This window comes from Onychomys torridus, chromosome 12 (assembly GCF_903995425.1).
Source record: "Onychomys torridus chromosome 12, mOncTor1.1, whole genome shotgun sequence".
Lineage (NCBI taxonomy): Eukaryota > Metazoa > Chordata > Mammalia > Rodentia > Cricetidae > Onychomys > Onychomys torridus.
Genome location: NC_050454.1, coordinates 31,319,529 through 31,346,272, shown reverse-complemented (window position 1 = coordinate 31,346,272; position 26,744 = coordinate 31,319,529). Strand labels below are relative to the sequence as shown.

The window sequence follows — 26,744 nt, the reverse complement described above, 5'->3', positions numbered from 1 at the left end:
GGAGGGAGGACTGGGGAGCAGGGAGAGCACTGTTAGACTCAGAGGGCGGAGGGAGGACTGCGGAACAGGGAGATCACTGTTAGACTCAGAGGGTGGGGGGAGGACTGGGGAGCAGGGAGAGCACTGTTAGACTCAGAGGGCGGAGGGAGGACTGGGGAGCAGGGAGAGCACTGTGAGACTCAGAGGGCAGAGGGAGGACTGGGGAGCAGGGAGAGCACTGTGAGACTCAGGGCAGTGGGAGGGCGGTGGGGGTGCGGTGGGGGGTCTGGGGAGGGAGGTACTTGGCCTGTAGCTTAAGTGATCTCCTGACAGAACAGTTTTACACCACAGCAGCCCCTTGATGTCTGTGGCTACGCAGAGGAAACCCAAAGTGTCTAAAATTCATATTTCACTGTACTGTGTGGTGTCAGCAAAGTAAACACGACTCAAACTGTGAGCAGAGTTGTCATTTCTTAAGAACCTCCTAACAAAGCATTTTATAACAAAGCAGAACTTTCAGCTTTCAAAAGGAATTTCCGTGAACAACTTCTTCTATACATTTTCAGAAGCTGTGAGAGAAACATTATTTTGAATGTCACCATGTGTGCCCCGGGTTCTCAGTGTTAATCCAGGAGCTGCAAATGCTGGCATTCTTCCAGAACGTGCCTCTCTGCTTTGCGGCACTCATACATATTCCATGAATATACTGTCCGCTTCGGTAGTTCACATTAGTAGGTGAGGATGAAACTACTAATCCCTCACTGGTAAATGGATATAAAAATGTTCATACTACTGGAATAAAATGGTATTTTCTCCTTTCATTTCAAAAGTCCATTTTAATATAGGAAGTGAAATGGGATTTAATATTTATTTGAAGCCAAACCAGGACAGTGGCACACATCTATGATCCTGGTACATGGAAGGCAGACTAAGGAAGACCTGAAGCTTCAGGCAAGCCTAAACTACATGCGAAGACCCTTCTCAAACAGCAAACAAAATGTATTTTTGGAACCAAAATGTTGTCTGTCTGTTAAAATTACTGCTCTATGTAAGTATATTCTAGTCATGGTAGAAACTTCCTAAACATTTCATGATAAAGGAAAAGACAAAGATTAAAGCAATGCTACAATCACCAGTCTGAGAGCACAGAGCAGCTCAAGGCATCGCCCACACTTCACATGTCTAACTTCACAATTTATGTAACAGACAGATACATCTACCTGGTTTTTAAAAACTCGTCAATGTGGAAGCCATCAGTCTGCCTTTCTACTGGGCAGTATGTTTCTGATCAAGAACATGTGAAAATGCTCTTTTGAAAGGAAATCTTATGACGTCACCAAAGAAGCCATTTGCCCTGTTCACTTCTGAGGGATGCTCCACAGAGTTTTTAAAGTTTTATATAAATTATGATGAATTTGCACATTCAATCCTGAACATTAATCACCCTGCTCATGGACATTTGCATCTGAGTAAGACGTGTTTATGAGCAACATCGTCCCCTGATCTTCACTTGGCAGCTCTGTGATGACACTTGCAACATGGCTTCTGATTAAACATAATGGGCTTTTGTGAAAATACACAGAAAGGAGAGTAGGTGAAGTAGGGAGTTTCTAAACCTCATTCTCAAAAATCTTTTCTAAGCTTCCTCTAGGAAGAAGTCTGCAGTTGTTTTTGTTATGTTTTGTTTTTTCCTCTTGAGAGCCCACCACCTAGCTCCCAAATAAATAAACAGAGATTTATCCTTACTTATGAATGCCCAGCATTAGCTTGGCTTGTTTCTAGCCAGCTTTCTAATTTAAATTATCCCATTTTTCTTTTAACTATGTTTTGCCTCTGGGCTTTTTACCTTTCTTTATTCTATATCTCTTTCTTTCTTCTTACTCTGTGGCTGGCTGTGTGGTTCACCCCTGCAGTCTTCCTCTCCTCCTTTTATTGCTCTTCCCCCCTTTTCCTGAGATTCCTCCTCCTATTGATTCTGTCTGCCAGCCCTGCCTTTTTCCCTCTCCTGCCTAGCTATTGGACATTCAGCTCTTTATTAGCCCAATCAGGTGTTTTAGACAGGCAAAGTAACGCAATTCACAGAGTTAAATAAATGCAACATAAAAGAATGCAACAAAACTTTGCATCATTAAACAAATATTCTACAGCACAAAATGAATGTTACACATCTTAAATTAATATTCCACAACAGAAGTCCCTCTTTTTTTTTTGCATGTACATGGCATGTGTGTGTATGTGTCTGTGTGTGTACACACATGTGTGCACATGTTTATATCTACTGATGCACGTGTGTGTATTCATACATGAAGAGGCCTGAGGTCAACATCCTATGTCTTTCTAAGTCACTCTCTACCTTATATGTGAGGCAGGGTCTCTCATATTACCTCAGGCTCACGAACTCAAGTTAGTCTAGCCTGCCAGCTTGCTTCAGGAATCCTATCTGCATGTTTAACATGCTGGTGTTAGAGATGGGCTGCCATGCCCATCAACAGTTATGTGGATACTGGGAATTCAGACTGTGACTCCCTGTCAACACAGCAAACACTTTCCCCTGTGTTATCTCCACAGTCCTGTTTATGCTTTTTAAAGTAAAGATTCCCCTGTACCATATATATATATATATATATATATATATATATATATATATATATGTGTGTGTGTGTGTGTGTATGTATGTGTATAAATATATATATTAAAATGAGTATTAAATGATAAGAAATTATACACATGCATTGTTTTATATGTCTCAGAGCTGACTCAATAAGTTCTTTCGGAATACACAATTCTGTGTAATCTGACATTTACTCTAACAACAAACACTATGTTCCATTTTAACACATTTATTGACGACAACAGAAACAATTACCATTCTAAACACCTACCAAGGTTTGGGGGACATAACTCAGTGGCAAAACACTTAAGTACCATGTACAAGGTCCTGGCTCAAACCTTCAGCATTGAAGGGACAAGAAAAAAGAAATCAAACCTTATCAAAAATACTAAATACTATCTCTATATACAAGACAAAAACTGACAACATAGAAAACTAGGTCATTCTAGAAAGATAGACTCATACTCCAAATATAATTTCTCCTTACTTGTCTCCAAAAAACTTCCTCCAGAATTCAGCAGCATCTGCTTTTGTGATCCGGAAGTTATCTCCCTGGAACTGGCCATTGGGAAAGATTGCTTTAATTTCTGCCAGCATGTGACTGAAGATAAGGGACAATTTTGTGAGATTCCGTCTGTACAAGGGAAAAAATAAAGAGAGGTAAATATATGCATGCAACCTTTATTGGGAACCTATATTAAACCAAGTAAATTCTGTATATATCAAGCTGAGTCTTAGTAGCCAGTCATGCATGCACCTAAAAATAGGTTGATCTCAACCTGAGAATCCATTTAAAACAATGTTCTCAGCACACTTGCATTCCTAACAGGTGTTTATTTTATCCTTTTTCCATGTACTTATTTAATGGAAACATGAGCAAGAAAAATTATGTAATTTCACTCATTACACTCACAGTTTAAAGAGAAAGATAAACTCATGAAAAGCATAATCAAATATAAGTGCTAAACACAAATGACAGGGTGCTATTTCCACCTGGAAATGTCAGGGGAAATTTGCCATTAGAGGGGAGACCAAGGAGATATGTAATTGCACAGCACACAAAATGTCCCAAGGCAGAGAGAAGAGGCTAGAGAGGAGAGGAGAGGATGCTGAAAGCGTCAGGGCAAAGGTTTTCAGAGTATGGATATCACTGGAGCACAGGAGAGGGAAAGAAGATGTGACAGGAAAAAGGGACGAGAGGCCATTTATTTGTACTTCACATGAAGAGAGCCAAATCAATGAGCCAAAGTTTCTGACTTCACCGGCCTCTTGCACCTACAGATGACCTGTCCTTAGGAAGGGTTGGAAACAAACATTTCCAGACTTTCCTGAGCCGTTCTAACATGTTTCCCTCATGACAACAACTCTATGGGAGTCAACGTGGCTTGAATGACATGACTCCAAAGGACAAAGTGACAAGAGGAGGAGAAAGGATGGGAAGACAGAGAGTAAACGCAGGGATTCTTCATCCTAATCCCCATGCTTTGGGAGATTCCAATGTCATTTCAAATATGCTCCATAGGGCAAAATAGCACTATCCCTACAATTGCTCTTATTTCTTAAATCTATGACATAAACTCCATTGAGTGGCCTGGACTCCACTACTGGATAGTGGAGAAGCAACTGAAACATAAAATGCTAAGAAAACTTATTTGAAACTAAGTTTTAAATGGTTGTGAGGCACCATATGGTTGCTGGGAATTGAACTCAGGACCTCTGGAAGAGCAGCCAGTGCTCTTAATCTCTGAGCCATTCTTTTGAACTCACAATCACCAGCCAGAACTCAACCAACCAACCCCCCCCACCACACACACAAATGTAAAACTTCTTTTTTGAGGCTTAAACCATTTTGTGTTCATACGTGGTTGGGGGCTGGGGTACGGGACCTGCCTCAAGATAAAACACATGAAATATAGAGAACCATTCAATTTGCAATATGTAAAACCTTGCATTTCAGCAATATCTTTGTCATTAAAAACCATGCTTCTCTCTGCCCATTTTTTCTACTGAAGGTGTCTGTACTTACTGACAACAGGAAAACAAACACACACCAAACAACAACAACAAACAACATGCTTAGAAGAGATAGTGTAATATGACTGCTTTGTTTCCTAAAACCATTGTAAAGATACGTGAGATGAACAGAGGAAAAAGTGCAGATACTCAATAAATGGCAGAGTAAAAACAAAGAGGAAACAATGAAGTATGAATTGTGTTATAATATTTCTATTTTCAAGCAAAGTGTCAAATACTTTTGTATGTCTCATAACATATGTCATCTATGAAATTTCATTTCAGTCAGAAGTTAGCAATCTGCAGATTCACTATCCCTGTCCACAACTCTTCATTTTCTGAAACACATCCATACTGGTGCTCAACACAACCTGATCCAAGCGCAAATCTGGGACTAAGCTGAATCTTTAAGCTTGACCTGGTTGCCTTATGCCTGCCCATCCATCCAGATTAAAAAGACAGTGGGTGTTAAGACATGCATTCTAGGAGATGAAAAGCAAACTGTTCTGCTCAATAAGTGCAAAAAGGTGTGCCCAACCTCAACTGTAAAAGGATCCATGCTGAGAGAAAACATAAAGTCACTTTAGAAAACCTGCAAAGAATTAAGTCCTATTATTAGGTGAGAGGTTTAGTTTTCCACCAAACTTCCAACTGACACATAAGAAAGAAAAAAGAAAAATGAATATGGTTATAATTAAGATAAACCAACTGTTCCTTATTTTCTAAAATGCTTGCCTCCATCCCCTTGTGTCTTTGTTCTTTAATCATATCCAAATGTTTCTAATTCTTCCTTGCTAGGTATAAGTCTGGAGCATAAAGTCAGTGATGACTAGTCTTGGATATTTGAGCCACAGGAGATGAAAGAGGGCTGAGTGAATTAACATGTTCATTGGTTACTTAAGACACTCAACTTTCAAACAGAATCATCAACATTTTATAATTTATAATCCAGAGTCGCTAATGGTCACTAGTACATACATAAATAACCACACCTTATTCCTTTATGTGCACAGTTCCATTCTTTTTAAAGCCTGCAAATGGTCACTGAATTTCATCAGACTTGTTTTACATGACCTGAGATAATGAAAAACAATGTATTTGACCTGTCTTTTATTTTTTAAGTATTTTATGGTTGTTGTTGTTTGTTTGTTTGTTTGTTTGTTTTTCAAGACAGGGTTTCACCATGTAGTTTTGGTGCCTGTCCTCGATCTCATTCTATAGACCAGGGTGGTCTCGATCTCACAGAGTTCCACCTGGCTCTGCCTCCCAAGTGCTGGGATTAAAGGCGTGCGCCACTGTCACCAGGTGACCTGCTTGTATTTTTTTTTTTTTTTTGAGAAATGCCAACTCATGTTGTTAAAAGTATTTCGAGTCATTAGTGTCATGTTATCTTAATTTTCATATAATCCAGAATCTAGAATTTTATTACATTTACACACACACACACACACACACACACACACACACACACGCGTGCACGCACACATACACACACACACACACCATAAATATGTAAATGACCATTCTGGGAACTCACTGCCAGAAACACTGATTTGTGAAAGTTATAATTCAAAAAGTTTAATTAAATCTTCTATCTACTACCATTTAAATTTATTGTCATAGTAATCAGTGGCATTCCTGTATTTTTCTAGGCAGTATAGGCTTTACGTAATTCCCCACCATACTCTGTATTATAGACACCCAGCTTTTAACAACACCCTACCTTCAAATAACATATAAAATTACATTTATTTCTATGCATCTAAATACAGGAGAAGAAAGAAAGCATCGCTGATCATGCTCTCTGAGGCTGAGATATTTGTTCCTATCGTACAATCATTCAATTCCATAGTGAGGCAGCTTTTCCTAAAGTGACCTGACTTGCCACCATATGATCAGAAATGATGACTAATTAACAGAGGGTTTCTTGATTACTAATTACTAGTCAACTAAAACTCTCCTGCCTCACCACAAAAAAAAAAAAAAAAATCTGTTCACAAAGACTTTAACAATGTTACAAATAAAATTGTAACTTCATTTACAAGGAATTTTGCATTATGAATTCTTTCATTTACAAGAAAAAGTTCTCAATACTATTTACCTTTCATTAACCATCACAACTTGAGCCTTTTTTCTTTTGTTTTGTGGGGAGCTTTGTTTATAAAAGATTGTTTCAAAGTAAAGGTATTTTGAAATCCCAACCAATCAGAAAGTAGCTATCAGTACTGAACAGAAGTGCTGAAGATGTCCACATTGCGGGGGACTGGAAAGGAGGGAAGGAGAGTGAACGTAGACAAGCAAACAGGAGAAGAAAAGTACGGGCAGCTTCACCGCTGTTTGAAGCCTGTGCACAATGCATCCCTAATGTCAAGGCCACCACCTAAGCTGCAGGGCACCTCTCTGTCCTAGGTTCAGTCTCTAAGACTACATCCTCTTTCAATGGTGAGAATCAAGCTCTCTGGACCTCAAGCAAGGTGGTGGAATGTGCAATAAAAACATACAGCTGAATTAGAGAGAATAAATGACTTCAACTGATGGCATTTCACTCTTTATGAGTGAGACCAAGTAGTTTAGATGGCTCTAGCCAACATCACAGAGGACAAATAATAAATAGAGTTTGATATTGAGAAACATAAGGCTACTGTTAGTGAGCTTTGGCACAAAAAGGCACAAAGAGAACATTACAATATAACATAGCAGGGGTAATGGTACACCTTAATCCTGGCCATTATGACTTGATGAATTAATGTTAAAAATGGATTAATAACATCAATTTTTCATTGGTGGCACCCACTAAACACGAGAGATGCACAAGGCACATAATCTAGTGAGATTGCACACTGCTGGTTTGCTCCATCAGAGAAATAGCTGTCATAAATCAAAGAGGACATAAAAAGCCCGAATTAGTCAAAAACTTTAGAAGACATTTAATTAGTGAATCCAAACTTCATGAGAACATGCTGCTTTGGGGAGAAGAAACGGAGGATCATATTTTATCCAAAACTATTAATAATTCAGTCCTCACATTTAAAAGCTGGAGCATGTGTTTCTAACTCTTGACAAGGTGAAACAAAGCTACCATAAACCCAAAGCAGCACTTAAAGCATGTAAACAGAGGCAGTTAAAAGGAAACTCAGGTCCAGTTAAGGAGCAATCACTACAGCATTTGCAACATAGTGCCTCCAAGACAGGCTTAGAGGTGCTCCACACTCTGGGTGACCTTGGCTGCTCTCATCCCTAAGGGAGCAGGGAGACTTGGCTGATGTCAGCGCTGTCTTTCACTTCTCCCTCCTGAGAAGTGTCTATTATTAAGAAGACGCCTGCCAGTCTTAAATCAAACTGATTATCATTCACTCCATCTGTCCAAATGCTAAAAGCTGTCAAGACCTCTAAGGGGATCAACAAAGACAAAGATTCTTCTTTTTTTAAGTCCACTACCAGGCTAGATGTGAAGCTTGATTCTAGTCACAGCATCAGAAGAAAAAAAGCAGAAGAGCCTACACTACTCAAGAATTAGTGTTTACTTCAAGCCACAAGACAAGGGAGGAGTGTGCCCAGAAACAACTTAGACCGGAACAAAGGCTTTAGGACCCTCTTTAACCTGCCTACATCAACAGATTCCTGGAAACTCATCTGACAGTTAATATGGGGAGCAGAAGAGGACCAGCCAGAGGGGGAAGAGGATACAGACAGTGGGGATGAGTAGGAAAATGCTACAATAAATCTCATTGTTTTGTATGCTAATTAAAATATTAACAAGTTAAATGTGAAAACTGATTTGAAACTTTAAAAAGAAATTAATAACTAAGTAACTCAGAAGACTGCTAAAACAGAAGCCAAACTCTAATTCCTAGACCAAACCAGAGATGCACCCTGGGCATCCTTTGATCTCTACACAGCATTCTCTTCCACCTGTGATATATACAAGTCTTCATTAAGGTAAAGGCTACAAAGGATTCTGCTCATGAGGAAAACAGATGGATCAATAACAAGTAGCTACAAATGGACACTTTATGACCATCCTACTTTAAAACACTCAAAAATAAAAGCACATTGCTATGCTCAAAACTAATATCCTCAGAGGAGTTTCCAAAAGATATCCGAATACATATGGTTTAATCAATCACATATGCTACATTTGAGAGTTTGGCTCTACAGTCTATTATAACCAGGTTCACATCTTATTCTGCTGCTAAAGTCTCAAGTTACTAAGCCTTTTGGAATCAGTTTCCTCATTCTGGAATGTTACATACAATAGACTGCTCTATCGAGGTTTCTGATTTGTTTTGTTACTTTTTTTCCCTTTGGATTAAGAGATGTATGGAGCAAAGGATCAAGTAGGCATAAGTATGAGAAGGTACAATCAATAATCAATTATAATGTCTCAAGTAGCTTTTCTTCCACTTTTAATAAAAATATCATCTATGCAACTGATAGCCATGGACTATAGTGCATACTTTAGGAAGATCATAGTACTCAATCCATACTCAGGAACAATTGGCAAGCAGCTGACACATACATTCATTCAATCATTTCCTCTAGAGATCTTTGTGAATGTCTTACACATGCCAGGTTTGGTCTGTGGCCTGAGGACACAGAGAACAGATCACTACACTTAAAAGAGATCGGGAACCTCCAAAGATTAAAAACTATAGTAAAAATAGAGCTAGACCCAGAAGCCCTGTGCGAGCAATCGCCTGAGAGAGGAATTTCAGATTCCCAGGGAGACAGTTCTGAAGGGAAGGTTGCCTGCAATGAGCAGGTCCAAGAGGAAGGTGGATTAGGTTGGGTGTGAGGGCTCTGAAGTTCAACGGGGTTATTCTCAGAAGCTTTGAAAAGTTCCGGGATTAGTCAAGCACTGCCCACAAAGAGAAGGGCTATAATAAATCATACCTCACAAATTCTATAAAGCTCCCAAAAGTTTCTCTCATGCTGGCCATTTTAACTTTGCATCAGTGCCAAAGCAGGCTTAACAACTTATCTTTGCTGATTACTACAAATGGTTTTATCTGGAAATTTTCCATGAAAATCTACTAAAGCAGTCACTCCTACTTTTATCTGGTTTAAAGGCTTTAAAAAAGCCTACCTCAATAACATAAATAAACCTACTTTTCCTTAGTATTGGCCCTCTTTTGGTGAAACCTCATCTGTTAAAGAATCCTTTTGTGATAAATCTTTACAATATAGACCAGACTATTAATTATTGCAAGAAAAATAAGGGGAACACACAACTTTCATTCCCTTAAGATATAAGATAAAGTACAATGAAAGGTCTATAAACTAAGTGGAAAGTTGTGACTATGGTGAGTTCCAGATGAAATGATCAGAACACAGATTATTTATTTGGTTTATTTTTGAAGAGAAAAAAAAAAAAAAACACTAGGAATTCAAGTAGATGCTCATGACCTGAGGTAAGGTGGCAGTGAGTTTCATAAAAACAAAACAAAACAAAATTGACTTCAGAAAAATCACAGTGAAAATACTTAGAAAGGAGTGAGGTCAGACTATCGAGATGGCAGGGCAGATAAAGATGTTTCCTGCCAAGCCCGAGAGCCGAAATGTAATCCCCTACTCCCTCATGACACAAGAGAATCAGCTCCCATAAGTTATCCATTAACCCTCATACACATGGCATGTGTGTGCATTCTAGCATGCACACACACAAAATAAAAATGAAATAAAGATATTAAAAAGAGATCTTCGTTATTTATAACCCACAATAACCTACCATTAAAAAATACAAAAAAACCCTCCAGTATAGTAGCTATCTGAACAATGTCCATTTGTATTATTGCTTATAATCCATTTTCATTTTAAATACATAAAAAGTAAGACATAGTTGGGTTTTTCATAAGCCCTATCACAAACACATAAAAAACAAACAACAAACAAACAAAACTTAGTTTCCTTTACCTTGAGTCATTCTTGAGTCCACCAGTTTTATTGACTTATTAAAGTCACTTGGCCCTCTCAAAGACGGTTTTCCTTTTGCTGTGACTCAAGTAAACATACTCTATAATTCTTCAGCATTTTAAAAACATCTGCTGCTTGTAGGGCGAGCTACCTTTCTGTCTCTCTCTCGATACTTTTCTTGAGTTTGCCCCAAGTCATCCAGCATTCCCTGACACAATCTTCATACGACTCATTCTGTTGGCTTAGCTGCACCAGGTTTGTATCAAAATTATGATCAAGTCATCTTCTCTCGAAACTTTCTCGTTGTGATTAATTGGCTGTTAAATGTGCCATCATTTTGCCTGCCCCCAAATGGTTTTCCCTAACGGGTAATGAAGGTCATTTTATATGCATATTGCAGTGGATTTTAATCACATCAAAAGTTTGTATTGGTGAAGAAGTTTCATACTTGTAACAGCTTCATACACATATTAAAAATCCCATAAATATTTGACTATGAAGAGATCATAAAATATTATTAAATTATGGGAAAAGATTTCCTACCACCTAAATAGTGCCAAAGACCAAACAGATCAAAGTAATATTCTGTGTACTTGTCTCTCTGTGTGTCTCTGTTTATCTGTCTGTCTTTTTCTCTTTTTCTCTCCACAAACACACTCAAACACACCCACATACACACAGAGAAAGACAGACACACAGCAATTCATTTTACATACACTGCATACTAAGGCAATATGCTTCCAAATCTTGGTAAAAATGATTCTCAAAATTATCAAAAACTACCTTAATAACAGAATAATATAGGTCTTAAATCTAGAATCTAAACCAGAAAAAAAAAAATCAAGCTCTGTGAGTTCAGAGGTCTTTTCTTTTCATGATTTCTCATTATGTGTCCTTTCTTCATGAATGAAAGGACAGGTGTCAGCAAGCCAAATGGGAATCAGTGTTGCCTGTCTGCCACGCAGTCTGCAGTGACAGAAATGACTGGAACACATCTACCCTGCTTCCTGAGGAAGCATCCAAAGTTCCCCATCATACTAACTGTTCCTCAGAACCTTCTTCCCATTTGGGAATCTGCAAAATTTCCTTAGAGATCCTGCTGCCTCATTTCCACACTGTTCCCCTGGAAAGCAGCCTAGGAGCAAAGACAAATGACACACAGAAGTGGAAAGACCCAGCTCATCTCCCTGCTGACACGGCAACACTGAAAATGGAAGATATCATGAGCTTCACATCATCTCCCAAGTACTAAACCACAGCTGCCCGATAATGACAATCAAAATGGTACTGATTCACCATGCCCTTCCCAGGCCTATTCATGGAGGCACAATCTGGTATGCATGTCACATCCTAAAATTGGGGGACAATGCGATGAAAGGAAAGTGTGAGATGATGAAAGCCAAATAAATATTAGTATGCCCCCAGTACAACCATATCAATAGACCTCAAGATCCACCCGCAGCATCACAGTAGAGACAAATAGTGAACACATAGGACAGAAGACAACATTGGCAGTAGTGATCTCTGAGGAGCAGATTCACCTGAGATGTTACCTACTTCTTTATATTCTTCAATATTGTTTATTTTCAGCAAGGAACAAAATCATTATTGAAAACCTTTTCTGTTTATTTTTTTCAGACAAGGGTGAAATGTGCCTGTAAGACCAGTGCATGTCCATCATCTGAGGAGCAACTCCTGCGTTGGTTTTCCTCTCAAAAGGCTTGTGTGTGACACTCACCATCCTCTGGGGACACTAGCTGACAAACTCCTACAGAGGGCTGCGTTCACCTCTCCCCTCTATAGTTTTCACAAACCCCACAGGTATATTTTTTCTAAATCCTTTCCTCCAAAGAAGGGTTCTTACAGTCATACTCTTAAAATAAAAAGCACAAACTATAATGGATAAACACTAGAGCCCATAGCTAAAAACTGCTCAAAAAAGAATGGGTCCTTAAATCTCTTTGAGAACTTTATCTCCTGGTTTTATAACAGGTCTAAAAAGTTCAACTCAAAATACTCTTTGCAACTTTGGAGAACGTGCTTGACTTTTTACAAAGTTTGGCAAATGAGTACATTACACTCCACTGTGACATACATTAACAAAAAAGATATAGCTACATGAAACCACTGACCACTGTTCCTCCATTTACAAAATGTATAATATGATAACAGTTCAGGAGGTGTTATCACAGAAAGATGCTGTGAGGATATGCTGTCCAGTTATTCTTCTTCCAGGGGAAAAATAAAAGGGTAAGGATGTCTCCGGAAGACAGCTGCCATAGCCCATCAGTCCTTAGGTGTGAAGCTCCTCTGGACAAGAGACACACGTTCCTAAACATGGGGGACACTGAGTGGTATGACCAATCCTTGAGTATGTGGGATCTATATCTCAAGCAACATGGCCAGTTAAAGAAATGGCAGTCTAAAATGGGGTATACACAGAGTACACAGTAGACACAGCACAGTGCTGGGAGCTGTGTATGCTAGGTATGAGTCCTCTGTGAAACATCTCTCATCCAAAACATTTGTGAGATGAGGTGGTTAGAAGACATACTCAAAGGCTCCACGACACATACAGGGATGGCTAAGAGTTTTCTGTGGTGAACAGGAGGCGACTAGACAACAATGCACTGTAGAGCTCCTTTGTCACAAGCAAATCCGTGGGTGCACTTTACAAACTGCTGCTAAAGTGAAAGTATGATGCTATACCATATTTTCAACAAACAGAATCTCCCCAAAACACCTGGATTAAAGACAAAAGTCCTCAAACCAGGATGCCAGGAATCGGACATAGAAAACTGTAATTACAGTAAGTACAAAACTGTCATTAGCCCATCCCCAGGCCTTCAGTTTTACCTTGTTCTCTACGACCATCGCCATTTCTGACATTTCTTTTCTCTTTTTCCTTTCGCAGCAAAAGAAAATTCGTGAATAATGTCTGCTCTCAAAATAATGAAAACCACAAAACGACAGGAAAAAGAGGCCAATTTAAAATTTCTGTGTTTCATGTTAATGAACAGTAAACCCTAAAACAGTGAAACCATATGAACACTGTAGACTGCAGCAAAACAGAGCATGCCTACTGGGAACATACACTTTCAAAGGCTCTATTTGTTCTTGGTAAGGAAATATTCTAGTATACACAGTGAGGACAGGGCAGTATCAGAATTTCTCCACTCACTTTTTATAGCAATTCAGAAATACCCAGATATGGATACTCTTTTGACTAAGCACACTAAGCACATGACAGCTACTCACAATATATTGCATGGCCAGTCTGACTGCAAATGGGCTAATTCCTCAAGTCAATTAAACTACCCTCAGGTATTTGCTGTGGCATGTAAACAAAGTTACAGGTAATCTGCCTCTGCAAGAGACTCAGCACATACAGTGGTTAAAAGCTCTATGTCGGGCATCAAAGCCACACCTAGCATTAAGCTTACACCACTCAGCAACTGTATATTCCAGGGCACTGTCCTGTCTTCCACAAACCTCAGTTTCCTCATCTTTTACACAAACATTGTAGGACTTAACTCAGAAGATCAGTGGAGGTTAGAGATGACCAAAGATTATCTTGTCCTTTGTTTCATTATGAGAGGCAAACCAATTCTCTCCTTTCTGTGTGGAACATATTATGGCCCATTTGGTCAACAGAAAGAGATAGAATGACACCCTACAATGTTAGACATGTCACAGCGAGAGTGGATCTTAAGAGACCCAAAGTTCTGCCTGTCTCTTTGCAAGTGCTTCTGGATGCAGGACCTTTACTTTGAGGATGCCAAAGCAAATACATAGAAATGCCTTCACCAGCCCCTAGCAACCATGTTATACATGGTTCACTAGTAGATCTTCCAGCTGAAATAGTACCCCAACCAGCATGACATGAAGAGATCTACAGAGTAATCTGCATGTAACTGAGGTTAAATCACACCACTGAGGTTGGAATGGTCTGTAGACAGTGTAGTGTGACTGGTTTAGGAAGCTGATACACACAATAAGCATTGGACATTCTTTGGTATTACAGCATCTCTTGCTCATGATGCTTATGAACAGAAGTGTTTCAGATCTGTACTTGGAGAGGGAAGGGTGTGTATGAAAAAAATTAGCATGTGCATAGTGTGGCACCTTGGTAATAAGGCCTGGGTCTACATTGCATATAATTTACAGATAAGCTTACGTGTCATTCTAAATAATTAACATAGTGGGGAATTTTCCATAGATGCCATGATGTCAGCACTCATAATTCTTCAGGTTTTACAGCATTCAGAGTTGTGAATTTCAGATTTCTCATGATCCACTTACGTTGACCAGTGCTACCAATTTACAAGGGCTACAGAAGTTCTTCCTAATTTGTTAAGGGGTACAGACCCAAGGTTCTCCTAGGATACCTAAAGCTACAAATAGTATGGGCCTTTATATGTACTGTTTTTTCTTGTCAGTAACTTTTACGTTTTCACTTAAGGGAAGCCCTTTACAATGTCTCTTTCCATATTTGAATTGCTAATTGTTGCTACTCTTGGACTTCAAGGCCACTATTAAAGTAAAGTAACAGTGCCAAGGACTATATAATGCATAATGGTTGATCTGACAATTGAAGCAACTCAAAAATAACTACAGGGCAGGCAGCATTTATACTTTGCAGATGAACATGATGTATGTTCTGAGTTGGATGGAGTAGAAAAATGTAAGATGTTTACCATGCTATACAGAAAGGAAATTAAAAATGTGTTTGTTTCTTTTGGGAATGTTGCATTTAATATTTTCAGACTGCAGTTGGCTCTGTAACTGACATCACAGGGAGAGACTCCAAAAACAAAGAGGTACAACTGTGTCATCAGTCAACAGCAGCAGTTGAAAAGACAGGAATGCTTTCAACACAAAAGAATAAACATCCCACAGGCAAGGTATCAAGTACAGTATTTCAAACAGTTGTTCTTACTGAAAATATATATGATTTCATTGGAAATTAGAAACGTTACATTTCTTTATTTTCTGATACTAAAAACAACCAGCGAAAAGAGGTTTGTAAAGGAAATTTGGAGTCTTAGCATGAAGATGGAAGGCAGTCTATCCAGATTTGAACCAGAAGGGATCAGAGAATTCACTTCCAAACACATTTACCTAAGCACCCATGAGACTATTGCTAAGCCAATCCACTGACTTCCACTGGCAAAATAATGGACTTAATTGTACAAGTCTCAAGTACTCAAGCAAAGGCAGAGAACCTCTTGACATTCCCTAAAAGGTAAGAAGAGACATGAAATGTGTATAGACTTTACAGCACTCCTTTAATTGAGCTGCCATTTAAATCTGTGTCTCCTGAAGACAAATTAACATAACTATATTTGACATATGTCTAGATAAAAAAATCAGCCTAGATGTTCGCTTGTCTGGGTGTATTCACTAAGTCTAAGGTCTCGGTCTAGAAGTCAAGCACTATTAATAACCCTTGGCTTACCAACACTAAAGACACACTATGCAAAGAATACCCCTTTTGGATCTCCACCATGCTCAGCACAATTTACACAGCAACAATTTCAAAAAGACTGAACAATGCTACTAATCTGACTGCTGCTCCTGTCCACCCATGGAGGTAACCTTTGTGAGACACTTACTCAACAGATGCCTTGCTATGACTGAAGACTTGCTAGATTTAATTCATACCCAGAGCAACTAAATCAATCACTACTTCTCCCCTGGAGATACCAGTCATTTATAATGTAAAAGAAACAAGAAAAATCATTACATTTGAAAAACAGATTAATTTTAATATTTCAGTCAAACCTTAGAAAGATAAGAAGATCGCACCCCAATTTATTTTAAAAAAGTGTATTTATTGAGTAGGTATGTAATACTTAAGTATTTCTTATGGAATTCAATAAAGAGAGGGGTGAGGCTATAAATAATTCACAAAGATCAAGGGTAACATAGCCATAATTAATCTTTTCATTTCCTCCATCTCTTACCCCCAACACAGGCTTCTGCTTCCTAGTCTGAAAACTTAACCTTACAAAAAATGTCAGTTCTCTGTTCTTTCAGAATGGTGTAACATGCACAGAAATTGTGATCAATGTACATGGAATGCCACTGATCTAATTAGATACATTTATTCACTCCATGAATATCCATTGAGAACTTGCTGTAATCTGCCGTTATTCTAAGCCACGGCCACAGGGGGTGAACGCTAGTGGATTCCCTGCTGACTGGTCTACAGTTTCATGACTACCAAGACATCAAAGCACACAACTCTGACTCGGTGAGCTGCTGCTCTTAAGGTGCTTCTGGACTAGAGGAGGTCAAGGAGCGACTGCTCCACTCTGAAGCCTTCTTGGACTTCTTGGACTAAGAGGGGCAGAACATAGGAAGAACATGACAAAGGAAAGCTGCCAGTTTAGCAGAAGAAAGCATGCAGGCGTGGATGAGGGTGACAACATCACAGGCTGTAGGCAGAAGTGACAGGCATGCAGGAACAAGGCTGAGTCGGCAGCAAGACCACGGCACAGAAATGAAACCACCTCCCCACTCAGGCCTGTCCATCTTGATGGTTGAGTGTCAGTGGGAACATTATCCACACATGTTACCACGATCTGAGCAGCAAAGCACACGTGGTTGAGAAGGGACTTGAATAAAACCATTTCCCATCCAACGTTTCACAAGGGATAACTTAGTGACTAGGAACCTGTGTGTGGATCTTTATGCACACCTACAAACTTGGCTGAGGAAGCCTTCTCCATTTGTAGATTATAAGTGGATTTTGAGTGGGGAAAAAAAGGAAAAAACAAACCCTCTATGTGCCTGCTGGAACATACTCTATATTTAACAAACTAAAGAGCAAGCAAATGAAAACAGTAACACATGGAGAGACACACAGCAGGTTAGGTTAGGTCTTCGGAGAAGTTGTTCTGCCTTGGAAGACCCTCGTTACCTGGAGTGTTATCATCTGAAACAGCCTGAGATAACACCGCAGATACACTTCTGAAAAGATGTGTCTCCATTTCAGATACCACAGTCATTCTCTCACTTCCAGATATGAGTCACCAGACAAATATCTAGTGTGGTGAAGAAATCCTTTTCTTCATGACTGAAAATAGAATTCTCAACTGAACATAACCTAATCCAAACAAACATGAACTGCCAATCACATACCATGCCATCATCTAACATTCCCTTGGATAATCCTGGCCAGGGAAAGTCTTCCAAGCTCTCAAGAACACACCCAACCTGATTCTGTGGGATACCCTGTATTTTGTTTGTTCTTCACAAATGGACTGATTGTAGTTTTCCATTGAAAGTTTTGTGGAACCTAGAGGTCAAAACAGCAGGAAACATTGTGTTCTAGACAACTGTTCAGTTTCTTGCACAGAAGTATCAGACTGCATGAACCTGCAAACACCAGTGGTAACCAAGCACTTGGTTTCTAACTACAATGGAATTGCAGTGTGCTTGTTGCATCTAATTGGGACTCATCAATGTCTATCTTCATCACTGTTCTTCCAATAACACAACGAATTGTTACCACGGAGAACAAAATATTTCTTCACTTAGACAGCATTTAACACAAAAGTAGAAAGAAGGGAAACTAAACACTGACAGTATGGATATTATTACCTAAACGTCTAACACTGCTACTCAACATTGGGTATCAAGCAGTATCAACAGTAGCTCAGAGCTTTAAACATCCAGTATCTGAGGCTCCACCTCAAAACTGCTAGACGAGAGCATGCATTTAAGATGAGGTGATTCAAGTCGGACACCTGAAAATCACTGGTTAAACAGGAAGCCAGACAAGTTCAGTGAACTGAAGTCTTTCCTTTTCTGTCACTCTTCTTGTACGAGATCATATAAAGTAGCCCTGGGTCTGAGTCTCCGTTTAAAGACCTGCGAGCCAATGACTTCATTGGGTTGTCCTGCACTCCATAGCTATCAGTGCCCTGGTGACACTACCAGTGTGCTAGGGGCCTGCTCACATCACCCGTGGGAGGAGACACTGTTTGTTGTTCTACACTGTGTTGCTTTCTTTTGACTTGGACTTCAAGGACAAGGCTTACGGGACTTGCATTTGTCATCCCTCTTGCTCAATCACCCGAGAGACTCACCATGGTACTTGAAGGCCTTGTCCTGGGACAGTCTGTACTTTTTACTTTTGTAAATACCAGCATCAGATGGATGAACCCCAAACCACCACACCCCAGCTGAGTCCCGTAAGTCTCTGCTGGTTGATAAATCAGAGCCTTATGATGGAATAACACACCGTGGGATGACAGAGAAAGGACTGGGGGACTCCCGGCTTCCTTCCTACGGGCAAAGCACATGCATCCCTGGTCTGGGGTTCCTGTGGCTCACCTACTGAGAAAGGAGCAAAATAATCTTCCTCATTCTCCATTAGCCTCCCAGATGGCTGGATCTAACCTTAACATCAGCAAGGAAGGAGAACATGTTACATGTGCCAGCAATACATGAAAATCATCACCTGTAAATGCACAACAATTTCCTTTCCCAGACTTGACTGTTCCCACTGCTATATATCTCCTTCTAACTTAGTAATTAAAGAGAAATCAGGAAGGGCATCTCTGTTTACCCCTTCAAACAAAGGTTCTTGGAAAGTGTCAATCAAGATCTGCTAGCTTACTTTGTCCTCAGATCCACAAATCAAAGAGAAGGACTATAGTGCAGCCTATAGTGGAGTGAGCGACCCAAAACACCACAGTTAAAGGAGGCAAGAGAGTAACGGAGTTTCAATCTGGCTGCTACGCAATCCTAAGGGAGGTGCCAGTCCACTCCTGCAGCTAAGAGAGAGAAAGTGAAATGCAGGAAGACACCTTTGGCAGAGCCAGCTTAGTGCAATAAATCAAGGATAAAATTAACCAGGACTGCCAATCTGTATCGCAGAAAAGCATGGCTTTCAACACAAAGCCATTGATGAAGACTGTGTTCTCTAAGCACTGGGTCCAGATGCTTTCATTGATAGGACCTTCAACTCCTCAACCACAAAACAAGGGCAAGTGATACAAGAGTCCCATTTATTTCACCAATAAATGCCTTCACATGGAACCTATAATCTACCTGTTGCTACCTAATGTTTTCATACTGCAAGAACAAGAAGAGTAAAGGTCTCAGGGAAAGAATATATCTCTGTGCTGGGGCCAGGTTTCACCTCCCAGAAGACTTAGTAGCATGTGCTCTACCCTCTAATCCCAGGCAAGCAAACTGGGGGCGGTGGGGGGAGGGATTCTGAGTGTCAGGCAGAGTTCTGGCCTGCAGTACTTCCAAAGGCCTGGAATCACAGCCATGGAATCCAGTTAGGTACATGCCGCAAGCATTGAGAACAATGAAAGAAAGATGCCGAAGTATTAAGTATGCCCTGAAAACAACCGGCTACTATCTCCCTATGACTAGCAGCTCATAACTTTACAACTTGGAAACTGACCTGCCTGGTAGAAGTTAGAAAAGTCATGATGGGGAAGGGGGGGACTGGGAATGGTGACAAAGCTGCCATCTAATTCACTAGACATTTAACACAAACACACACATCTGGAGAGATTCAAGTGTAAGTTGTCAAACTATTGGAATTTACTGACTTTAATGCTTTCAGTTAATTTTGAATATTATCTGTTAAACTTCTAGCAATGTTAGTAAAACAATCATCATTTTTACAGGGTGCCCTGTTAATTAACTTGTTACCAGAAATCAGACTTTGCTAACTGAAAACCTCAAAGAGCTGTCAGCAAAGCCGTACATGCGGTATACCCAAGTAGCAACCTTGCTGGGAAGTTGTGTTTCTTCAGAGTTAGCAGATATTTACAAAGTCTTTTGTACTCTTTCGTCAGGACATTTTTAATAGCAAACTTGTAGACAGATGGAACTTCAGAAGTAATTTGTTTCTACTTCCTATTTATAAGCACACAGCTACAAACTCAGATATGTGCTGGGCTCGGCCAATGCCTCTGACCAGCTGAAAATTAGCAATGACCAGATGAACTGCCAGTTGCACTAAGGTCACACATACTCTATCACTGTTTCCTGGCAAGGGGCAATACCTTCTTGTGGGCTAGCCAATTAAAAAGCCACAACTCATTTTCAAGTGTTCAAATTGTTAAGAGCAGATAACATGTAAATATATGAATATATATTTAAAACATGTATATGTTTTATTAAACAAGAATGCTACATATCCTACAGCTTAGCAATTTTACTCAGAGATATATATCCACCAGAAAATAAAGTATAAGGACATTTATGACACTACTTAAGACAAATGTCCATCAACAGCACAGACAAACTATGACTTCACAAAGTAGAATACTACTGAGTCACAAAAGTGAATAAACCGAAACCAACAATATGTAGCTATAAAAAATACATCTCCTAATCAAACCTCAGCAAAAAAAAATCCCAGAAGGGGGTGGGGCAGAGAGAGGAGAGAGAGATCTATTTTCCCCTGTTTCTGGGTAAGGAATGAAATCCCAGGAACAAGCCCTGTGACCTGAGGTGTTCTTCCCTGCTGGCCACTTTGCCATCATCCTTCCTAGAGCTCAACAGAAAGGAAGCTGACACCCCAACAAAGCCCATGAATTGAGGCTGTTATTACAAGGACAGCTGATTCACTGTGTTGCTGTGTTTCTTTCATTTTTGTGGGGACTACCTTAACACTGTGAACTATTTTCTTAATTCATCTTCTTTCCTTTGACAAATTCGCCTGCCACATTTATAAAGTCTGACTTCAATAAAAACTTAGAATTCCCCCAGAAAACATTGTCAAATGTATGATATGCATATGTAAAACATGTAGGCACAAGTACACCTAATTACACCTTGTAATTGAATTCAACTTTTGATTCCGACAATAGCAACACTTGATTTTATCAGTACCAATTTCTCTGGCATAGACATCCCCAGTTTCTGCTCATGTATGCATGGGTACTCTCCCCTTTTGTGAGTTCTACAAGGATGGTGAGAGGAGCAGTTTTCTTGGGCAGATGCATTGGGATAACATCAGTTGTGGTTAGTCCCTGATGTCCTTCGGATACCACATACAGAACTGGTCCTACTCGTTCCGATTTTCAGGTGCATTTACCTTCCAGAAGAGGCCAGCTAGCTTAGCACAACCTCAGCAAATTAAAAACTCCTGTTTTTCTAAAAAAAATAAAAATAAAAATAAAAAATATCTTAAAAAGGAGAAAGAGACTACTTCAAAGTTTAACTACATTGGCTAGAAATATAAACCCCTATTTAACGATTTCTAAAACCTGGAATTCATTAAAGTCACATGGATATCATATCACTCTGAATTCTGACCTTATGGATTTATTACTTAAACAGAATTAAATAGGCTACAATTTTAAAGCAAAATAAAATCCAACCAGTACATGAATGAATGACTTCTGTTGTCTTGTTTTGTTTTCTCTCTGAGACAACACAAAAGCACATGGGATTCAATAACTATTTATTGCCTTTGGGGCTCATGAAAGAATGACTAAATGTAACCCAATCTAGAGATTTGAAATGTTGACATGGGGCATTGGAACTGGCCAGAAAGCCATAAGGAATTTCTACAACTTCCTGATCTCCAGTTAACCAACTATTAACAAAAATATTAGACCCACAAACCACAATAAAAGCAGAGATCAAACTGTCTGGGATAACAGCAGGATAAATGGAGATTGAAGTCTGTTTTTCCTCCCCCATCTATAGTCAGAACCAGATGTTAAGATTGAGGTTAAGGGTGGGAGAGGGAGACTTCCTCTTTTAAAACTGAGAAGTGACCCTTTTTTCCCTTTTACTGCTTATTTTCAGTAACAAGAATTTAAACAAATATGATTTCCAATGAGAAGCTGCAGCTAGATGTTACAGACCCTCGCTGCTTGCCTTGTTATGTATGGGAAATGGGGGGGGGGCGGGCATCAGACAACTCACCAAAGAGGACTCAAATGCCCTTCCTGTGAGTCTCAAAGACTACCTACCTTGTACCTTCAAGCCATTACTATTCAGAAAAGGATACCAAATTGTAATCCATCTACAAATATGTATGGAATCAATCACAAAGTAATGACAAGCTCCTCCCTTGCCTGTACATACTATCTTTTTTGCTTCTTCTATATAGACAAAAAGCCTTCTGCTCCAACATTGAATCAACGCATGAAAGACAACTTGATTAGGTCAAAGAGCCCATAGAGCAATTTCATCAGAAGCAGAGACTGCAAAAATGCTGTGTGTTGGTTTGTCTCCTCTGCTGCCAGGAAGCCCTTGGTAATCATGTGAGCATGCTAAACCATACTTGTTGAGGGACACATGGAGAGACGCTCCTGGCATCCTTCTGAGGTTCCAGATACAGAGTAAGGCCACTCAATGCCATCCCTCACAGCTAAGCACCAGAGACCACAGAAACCACTGAGTCATCTAGAGCCGGGAAAACAAAGGAACTCTTGTAAGCAACTATATTCACTGCACAACCAGCACAAACTAGCCTGACTGAGAGTAATGGCTATAAAAGCTCCTGTGTAGTGTCTAGCATATAACTATGTTATGTTGCTACCATCTTGTTCTTTATTTTAAGCTTTCAGAGAACAACAACAACAACAACAAAATACAATGGTCCTCCTCTCATGGAAGTGAGCATCAGAAACCATGAAGTCTTCAGAAATCTCCTTAGTCCTGTGTTTCTGACTCCGTAACTTCTGGGTAAGACTGAGATTGTCCTTGTCTCACAAGTCTCTCAGAGTTCTCTTTATCTCTACTGGTCTGTAGTCCACACGCTGCAAACCAGCTCTAAGTCCACAGTATGGTTACTACATTCAGTAAATTCTTTTTCATCATGGCCTGTGTCAATGGGGATGGTAGGATGAAGTCTGTGAAAGACAGCAAGCCTAACGTGTAAGTGAAGCTAAGGCAAAGTGAGGGATATCGGACAAAATTATAATGAGGGTTGTTGAGTATCTGTGTGTTTGGTAAGTAATGAGATATGGACAGAAAAGACAAAAAGCACTGTGTGCCCTTCTTCTCACTGAATACCCAGAACATACCTGTTTCTAAATATATGGGGCTATGTGCTTATTCTACATCACCTTCTCAATTATCTCCCCTTTCATAACTCTGCAAACTCCATTACTAAAATGCCAGTCTAGTCTCTACCTACATGAGCTCTGTCTGTCATGTGCGCTGGAGCAGTAACCCTGACCACAGGAATATGGAACTTCATCCCAAAGCATGACTCATGTTATAAGATGAACATTATTATAGTTCTGGTATGGAATTACTAACATATCAGCTTGGCCTAACCCAATCTCAGCTGCCTTATTCCTTTGCTTGATTTTCTTTTAGACAATGTGGGCAAGTTAGAGAACACAAGACAGTGTCTAAATCTACCTCCTAATTTCCTGCATTTCATATCTAAGGTTAAGACTATATTTTTTGTTATGAACTTTCATGTTTCATTTCCTGTGTTAAAATAGATTAAAAAATACTTGTCATTTTTCTGGACTAAGCCAAGAAGTACCACAATTCTGTGAGTTCCTCAGACACAGCAAAGCACATATTTTTTATTTTCAAAAACTTAGGTGTCCTTATACAAAACACATAAGAAGCCATCTAAAGATTAGAATGTGTTGTGTGGGTCTGGGGCATATCACTTCATCTCTTTGGTTGGGCCTCAGATTCCTTATCTGGTACAAAGACGGTGGTGACAATAGTCTTAAATCCTACCGCATGACAGAATCACCAACTCATTTGACAAAATTTCAGACACTAGCAAAATCCTGCACTACATAAGTAAAAGTCCCCAAGGAAAGGGCTCAAGTAACAAGGTTGTTTAAACTTCCCAGGGAATCCCAACATGAAGCCAAGGTTGGAAGCCACTCAAGAGGTCTCCAGACATCCTCTGATACCTAGGGGACCTCAAGGTGGACAGTACAAAGGTATCATCACCTGAGGGGCTGAAAATGCTTACTGTTAAGAAGACCTAGTCTAGGCCCTGTTTTCCAGGACTTCAGAAGGCACCAAAGTTCTGGTATGACCTTAAACACTCCTCTACCCCAAGATGTCTATGTCCCATCATGACTGAGAATCACTGTCAAGACTAAGAGGTTTGGCAGAAAAATAAAAATTAAAAAATTAAAATATATATATTTCAGACTATTTTACATCAAAACAAACAAAAAAGCCTAGAATTATATTTTTAAAAATCTAGAAAAATAAAACAACCAACTCCAGTGTGTTAGCCAAGCAATATTCAAGCTTATTGCTAATGCTGGACCAAGTCACTGACAGTTCTTACTAAGAAAACACGTAAGATACCTTCATAAATAAGTAAAAAAGAAAAAAAACTAAAAAGAAATGAAATGTGCACATTATTAAATTACTACACCAATCAAACTGAGCAAATAAATGTAATAACTGAAGAGAATTAATTCAAGAATATTCAAAGACATTTTTGTCCAGAAAAGTTAGTTTTGATCCATTGAGTCTGAATAATTTTAAAGACTGAGAGAGAGGAAAAAGTACTACATCAGCAAATTAAAAATAAAATCCCAGGTAGGAAGAGTTGGCTCAGCTGTTAAGAGCACTTGTTGCTCTTGCCAAGGACACAGGTTTGGTTCCCAGCAACCACATGGCTAGTCACAACCATCTGTCACTCCAGTTCCAGGGGACCAGACAGCCTCCTCTGGTCTATGCCAGCACCAGGCATAGAGGTGATGCACATACACACATGCAGGCAAAATACATGCATACAAATAAACTTGAAAATAACACAAAACCCTGGACGCGGCCTTTGAACACATTTCTTAAATATTTAACTGATGGACATGCCCATACACACACACAACCACTTTTGAAAATGTTCGTGACTTGGGCTGGTTAAAAGACAAACTTTGGAGAGGATTAGCCATTTCTTTGAGGCAGAATTATCGGCTTATTAATAAAAGTAATCTTTAGAGCACTTGAGAAAACAGTGTAAAAAAGGAAACAGCAACAATTCATACACAGATAAACAGTCCATAACTTTAATAGCTGGCAACACACAGGTATTGGACACTAAACCAGTTAATCGGCACGTTAAATAGCACACTTAGGAAAGTGGTGCAGGCAGAAATTTTAATGAGAAAAGCATATCATATTTTTTAATATTTCAATGTATTAAAGATTAGTTTAAATGTGTCCAGCTACTTAAAGTATAAGGAATTCAAAAGTTAAAATGAGTAATCTTCTAACAAATGGCTAGTCAAATTAGTTACTGAGCCTCTTAAGTATGCATTAAACATTAAGACAGCTCTGAAAGACTGTCACTTTCGTTTTATGAAGAACTCTGAGGTGCTTAGCCACATCAATGCATTCATTGGAGATGGCTGGCCTCTATGTGATACAGGAACCAGCTAGGAGGCTCACAACACACTTGTCCTTCCCACTGCCCACCTTTATCACTCCACTGCTAATCTGTCAGCACTTTCACCAAAAGCACACTCTAAGCTAACCTGTCTCAAAGGAGAGTAGAGTGACACTGGTTTAAACTTCTTGGCTAAAGAGTTAAGGGGTAGAGATAGCATTTACTCATGAGCACATGCCTCAGAAATAGTGCCATGACAAGGACCTCACCTCCAACAGCAGTCATTGTGAACCTAAACCTACAGAAGGTTCTCAAAGATTCAAGGGATGCTAGAGAAAGAGGAGGAAGGTGCCTTGTGTGTGTGGATTTCAGAAACTGTAAGATGTCAGAAAGAAATAAAGAAATCATCAAAAATAGTGGAGCTACCTTAATATTTTTTATTTAAGAAATTATTATTATTATTAATTTTTTAAATAATTACAATTTCTCCTTCCTCCTTTCCACCCAGGCCCTCCCTTTGACATCCCCCCTGCTCCCCCACCCCCATCCACTCCTCCTAGGTTTCTGTTCAGAACAGAGCAGGCCTCCCATGGAATTCAACCAACATGGCATATGAGTTGCAGTAAGACTAGGCACCTCCCCTAGAATTAAACACTGACAAGGAATACCCAGAATGAGGAACAGGATCCCAAAAGCCAGCAAAGGAGTCAGTGACAGTTCCTTAATGATTGTGAAGAGAGTCTCATTAGCAGGACACTAATGGGACACAAGTCGGAAATGCCCAGAGACACTGGCATCCCTCCTTAAGGCCACATCAGGCCTGGTGTTGTCTCCTCTGTCTTCACTGCTCCAGCCTCCTTCCCACTCCAGGGTTCACACCCAGAGTCTGCATTCTCAACAGTGATGCTGATT

General features: G+C 39.6%; 1 protein-coding gene across 5 annotated transcripts in view; it reads right to left on the bottom strand.

The window, feature by feature from the left end:
- Cblb (Cbl proto-oncogene B) overlaps positions 1 to 26,744 on the bottom strand; it is a 186,108-nt gene that overhangs the window by 98,251 nt on the left and 61,113 nt on the right. For all 5 annotated transcript variants that reach the window (XM_036203640.1, XM_036203641.1, XM_036203642.1 and 2 more), the window contains one exon: positions 3,078 to 3,224. In XM_036203640.1, the coding sequence (XP_036059533.1) occupies positions 3,078 to 3,224 (147 nt within the window). The remainder of the gene's footprint in view (positions 1 to 3,077; positions 3,225 to 26,744) is intronic.